The sequence below is a fragment of the Haplochromis burtoni genome, unplaced genomic scaffold (genome assembly GCF_018398535.1).
Source record: "Haplochromis burtoni strain Fernald_Lab_line unplaced genomic scaffold, NCSU_Asbu1 Contig_201, whole genome shotgun sequence".
Lineage (NCBI taxonomy): Eukaryota > Metazoa > Chordata > Actinopteri > Cichliformes > Cichlidae > Haplochromis > Haplochromis burtoni.
Genome location: NW_024582562.1, coordinates 186,140 through 192,139, shown reverse-complemented (window position 1 = coordinate 192,139; position 6,000 = coordinate 186,140). Strand labels below are relative to the sequence as shown.

Below are 6,000 nucleotides of genomic sequence, written 5' to 3'. Positions count from 1 at the left end.
ATATATATATATATATATTCATCCATAGTTCTTAAATCAATCACATGTAATGTTACTGTAGCGCAGATGAGAGCCCCTTGCAATCACCATCGAGCAGCCATCAGTGGCCGATTGAGTGGCCGCATTAGCAGGGTCGTGATCTGCTCTCAGGCTCATTTTCAAAGCGATGCAGGCTTGGCCGCTCGCCCACCAGATTTGGAGAGAGGTCCTCATCATCTTCAGACCTCAGCTCTGTTTGGGATCTTTTCAAATGGTACGATCTAATCAAACTGCAGTGCACTGCTGTTTGGTTTTTTCTAATATAGAATCGACTGACAGCATCCTGGACGATAGTTGATCTGATGAGGTGTCTCACGTGGTCTCGTTGTTTTCTTGCAGGTATGCTGTTCTGCAGGACCCTGCGGGCTGGCTGAGTGTGAACCCAGTCAGAGGAACTGTCAACACCTCAGCCTCGCTGGATCGCGAGTCTCCTTATGTCTACGACAACAAATACACAGCCGTCTTCATCGCCACCGATAACGGTGAGTTGCACTGTAATCTGAGTAAAACTCATATATAATCTACATAGGATCTATTTTTAGAAATACTTGAAATGTAAGCAGTCGGGTTTATCCACTGTGGAAACTTTTATTCTCGTTTTCATTGTACAAAGAACTTTTCATGGGTGATGAGTGTCAGTTCAGACATGAAAAGTAGAAACAGAGCCGCCTTTGTGACTACTGAGCACTCTTGACTTTACCTGGCAACAGTCAAAGTGTCATTTTTCCCATGGTGACAATAGGACGGCCTTATGTGGTGCTCCTGCGACTATTGGACCATATGGCGGCTGCTTGGCAGTGTCAGCCGAGCTGCTGCTTTGAGACTTTCCAAAGCACAGATGAAAGTGTCGGGAGCTTTGGCGCATTTCGCTTTTTTTCTCTTTGCTTCCCACTCTGTCTCATCATCTCTCTGTGTCTCTGTCTCTTTGTCCCCCTTCCTCTGTCTCCCTACCTTCTCCTATCAATCCATCTGGTCTCCTGTGCTCGGGAGATTCTGACAGATCCATTAGAGGAACTGAGGGATTCTATTAGTAGGCAGCAGAATAGCACTGTTGTGCTGGGGAATTCGGTAGCCTTAGAAAGATGAGTGCTGAAAGAGGAGTAATGATGGGGCAGGAGGAGAAGCTAGAAGGGGGTGGAAGGGTCAAGAAAAGAAGAAAAGGAAGGGACATAAGAGCAGATAACAAGAAAAAGATATAGAGCAGGGGAAGTGTGTGACGAATAGGTGGAAAAGAAGAGAAATGGAGAGTGGACTCAGCCAGGTGAAAGAGTAAGATCTGTGGTAAAGCCGGCAAAGGATGGATGAATGCAGGAAGTTATTGCAAAGTCTTCAGTGGAACTGACATTGTTAGCATGTAACCTCAGATGTGTTTTTAAGTTAATTTCCCATCAACTTTGAAAAGTGCCTTTTAACAGAGAAAGGTCTGAGCATACGAGGCCTCTAAAACTCCGTTTGTAGTTACTGTGTGCACGTAGACACTGCCTGCAGAGTGACGTATGCATCGCTTTAGATCCTGTTACATTGTGAGATGACATTAGGGCTGATATAAAAGCTCTGTGCACAAGAAAGAGGAACATTTTCATGTGTTTTATGTTCATTACATATAAAATGAAATATTCCGAGCCTTTTGGTTTATATTATATGTTCATGCTCATGAAAATCATCCTAAAAAGTACATTTATATACTTTTTTGGGACCATGAATTACTGCATATGTAGTCGAGTTTACCAAGTCTTTCATCAGTTTTCCTTTTTGTATAATTCTTTCTTGTCAATGCAAACAGAAAACTACGTTAGCTTCGAGCTAACGGGAGGTCGAAGGCCGAAGAATGCGGCTAAAACTTTTGCGAGCTCTCGCAAAACTTTTGTGAGATCCCGAGTTTGTTTTGCAAGATCTCGCAAAAGTCCGTCTTAATTTTTTTTTCTCCCATGTCCCCTGCGGGGCTCTGTAGAAAACTCAGGCATGACTGGCACTGCTAAGGTGCTGGTGATTAGCAGTTATTCTATTAATTATGTATCTTAACATGGTTATATGGAGGTAATTAGCATTTAACACACAGTGCAGTGTAGGCCAATCACAATGTAATTACATTTTCAAGTATTTAACAAAATCAAAGATTCACCAGAATAATGTGTTATTTTCCTGAGTGATTGCAGCTTCTGATGAGACGTTTAACTGTAAACATACATGTTAAACAACAGTTCATAACAGTTACATTAAAGGATGCCTACATGGATTTTTTCAACATTGTTTCACGGCCGACACACTGACGTCCCCTGACACACGTGCCTGTTCTGTGTACTGTATGTCTAGGCTCTAAAAAGCCTGTGCTGCTATTCTGTCTGCAGAGACAAGAACAAGCTCAGTCTTTTAAAAAACGACTGTCGATTTCTGTCGACTGTCTGTGCGTGGTCGAGAAATTTCAGAATACTGATGCGTACCTGCTTGACTGCCACCTCCGCTCTTTTCTGCTCGCTGTGTCATCAACTGGACAAATCTGTTCCTTCCCCACAGCTATCAGCACAATGATGACTGTATGACAGCCAGCCTGTGTCATAGGCTGTCATACGTACCAGCAGGATATCGATTGACCCTTACATTTTCTGGCTTTATATGTATGCAGAGACCTCGAATGAATACTATCCACCTACAGAGGACGAGGAGCAGAAAGACAGAAGGGCTGCGTTTAACAGAAAAAGGACGAGTCCTGTTTCAGGAGTGTCTGTAAACACAAGTGCAAGAAATACAATAGCAGAGAAATCTACTGAAATAAATAACAGAGGTTTAAAGAAAGTATAGGCATCAGTTTTAAAAGTATTGATGAAAATAGTGGTTTTACAGTCAGGCTGACCTGACCTGGACTCAGAATTGCCACAAATATACGCTATTACAGTTATTTTGTTTTGTGTTTTTTGTGCATGGTTAGCAGCAGATTGACGGTAGCTCCTGTTAACAGCATGAGGGCAGGTCAACTCCAGCAGCCCTCTGGGTTGCAACAGATGGTGGATGATGGTGCGAACACACCATTCCCAGAGACAGATTGAAGTCCAGCTCGAGGAAGAAAGAACAGAGTCATACATATGATATGAGAGATTTACAAAGAAACCAAGATGATGGCATTGATTTAAAAATCAATCAGCTGAAGAGTTAGCAACAGCTGAATGCACTCTGGAGGCTACGCTCTGCTGCCAGACTAATCAGTTGCATCTATAGAAGAAGCGAGCCAATCATTGGCCACTTTATAATGTGTTAAGTCGTAATCTTTGAGGGTCATGCAGTCGTCACTGTGTGTGCACTTTGTGAGTTATTCACCATTGTATTCATGTTTGTGCAGGTTGTATTGTTTCTAACGGCGTGTTTCTGATTCCCAGTTAATAATTTAAAAGCCACAGATGAGTTTAGCCTGTGCAGCAGCACCTGGCAGGCCTATGGAGCAGGACAATATTGTTTGAAGTGCTATTGTTCCAACCTGAGCGCAGGGCTTGACGGGCTGTTTATATAAACTCTCATCAGTAGCTTCTGTTTTTCAGGCCAGCGAATTCTCCTCTGCTCTCTGATTCCCCGCTGGGAGTCCAGCTGTTCCCGCATCCTACCCTCCTCCCTTTCCTTTGCATTAGTTCTTGTGGGCAGATTAAAGTTGTTTTTTTAATGTCTTTGTCGTACTTGATGCAGAGGCTCTCCGGCCTGCGCCGCACCTGCGTATCCCCTCACTGCTGTGTGTTGCGGTTCGATGTTTTCCGCTGCTCATCATTTAAATGTTAAACTGCCTCCTGGAGGCAGCCATTTGTCATTGGGAGGCATGAATACATTATCAAAGCCCCAGTCGCCTGAAACACGCCAGCACACGCGTGCAGTCTTCAGTGTTTACTGCCACTGAACCTGCGATTAAAAACCCTGAAGTTACGGGAAAAGTGGCTGAGCAGTGCTGGTTTAAGCACATGGATATACTAAGGAGAGACCTCCATTTAGACACTGAAATATTATGTGCACACACGTGTACCTGCACCACAGTTACACAACTCCAACATAGTCAAAGAGCTTTGTTAATTACAGGAATATTAAGTATTGCACACATACATGCAGCCAGAGTGAGCCTCAGCCTTCATCACAGTCACATCACATCCCCTCTGGTTTAAATCAAAAGTAGAGAGGGGATGCTGAATTCTAATGGGTCACAGATTAAAACCCTTTGGTGCTCAGACAGATTTAAAATTTAATAGTGTTTAGTCGTGTGTGTGTGTGTGTGTGTGTGTGTGCATATACATAATATGTGAATCTGTGATCTCTCTGAAAGAAAAAGTAATAACAGTGGTAGCAGTGACAGCCTGCACGTGTGCAGAGGTGCACCTTTGTGTGTCTCTGCATATGTCCATTTTCGAGTGCATTGGCTGCCCACTGTGCTGCCTCATTGCCACACTAAGTGTTGGGAACCAGTGTGCAGCTCGTTGCCATAATGGGCTGAGCAATTTCCCTGGTCGGGCAAGCCCAGATACAGAGATTTTACTGCTAAGTGTCTGTCATGTCGCAAGCACATAGTTAGCAGGCTGGCAGGCTACATGCTGATAGATAGACTCGTGTTTTGTCTTGAGCCAGCTGTGATCAGGGTCCCTCAAACAACAGCAGGGAAATAATAAAGCCTGATGAGGCAGTGGTGAGGCCAGCGCACTGGGCCTGAAATCAACAGGCAGACAATAGAAGAGAAATGCAACCAAACAGACTAAAAACGTAACCTCGTGGAGATGATTGTTTATGGAAAACCAAGTATTGTAGTTCTCCTGATCTGTTTTTAATCCATAATAGAACTCTTATTAAGGCTGATTTGGTGATTTAGTTTGTGATGAGTCTTTATTTAATATTATTAAGTCATTAAGATCAGAAGGGCTGTTAAGAGATACGAGCATAGTGAAAGCTAGAAATCAGGCATGTCTGCCTGCGACATCTTTTCAAAAGATCCAATATAGTGCAGTCGAGAAAGCGAGAGCTGAAGAGCAGTCTGCGTCTAATAGAAAGATAAATATAGTAACAGGAGACTCTGTGTCAAGAAGCCAAAAAAAAAGAGAGAGACACATGGAGGGAAATGAGAGAAAGCAGCGAGGAAATTGAAAGGTGAAAATTAAAGACATGCAGGACAAAGTAATGAAGTTTTTTTGGGGTGGAGGAACATTTCTAAAAGAAAACGTGCGACCTCATGACGTGCGTTTGACTGAGTCTTGATTATGTGGATTCTAGAAGCGCTTCCTTGCTCCCGCTCTTCAATCAATCCCTTTATGGTCACAGCCACAGAGGCAGGCAGGTTAACCACCTTCTTGAAATATGTTCTCACCCAGCCAATCGACGATGACCCCGTGCAGCAGTAGGCAAAGGTGATGCTCGTGTAAGGGAAGAGTTCAGGGTGCAGAATAAAGGCAACTTGACCCGAGGAAATGGCAGTGTAATGGATACGCTCTGTAAAGAAGATTGCAGCTCAACGCCGCCTTCCTTCTGTTGCCTCCTCTGTCTTCCTGCGCTGCTTCATTAACCCCAAATACTCACTGTGTCTTTCTCACTTGGAGCTTCAGTAGCACCTCCCTCTCTCTGTCTGTCCTTCACTGAGTGTCTTTGTCTTTTATTCCTCGACTTGTAGCAGAACCCATTGGGGAAGTCTCCACCTTGTAAACAGGCTCACGTCGTGTCTGTGATTAAAGAATGCCTTTGTATGGCTTTGCCAGGGAAGAAACGTCTTTCTCTGTTATTGCCTGTTATCTGGCCTTGCTTATCTCGTGTCCTTGGAATACTGATTCATCCGCAGATCAGAAGTTCTTGCTGTGTCTGGCACACACCAAAACAAACATGGCTCAGCCCACTCAGCAAGGGAGCCTCCATCTGAGTACAGTACTTTCTGGGTGCTTATTTTATAAGCACTGAAACTATTGGCGAGGCTGAATCCGAGTATATTCCGAATTATTAAAATTTTACGACGGT

At 43.8% G+C, this 6,000-nt stretch overlaps 1 protein-coding gene across 2 annotated transcripts in view; it reads left to right on the top strand.

Moving 5' to 3' along the window:
• Window positions 1–6,000, top strand: part of LOC102299304 (cadherin 13, H-cadherin (heart)) — a 227,279-nt gene that overhangs the window by 183,127 nt on the left and 38,152 nt on the right. For both annotated transcript variants that reach the window (XM_042226214.1, XM_005935766.3), the window contains exon 9: window positions 379–521. In XM_042226214.1, coding sequence (XP_042082148.1) covers window positions 379–521 — 143 coding nt within the window. The remainder of the gene's footprint in view (window positions 1–378; window positions 522–6,000) is intronic.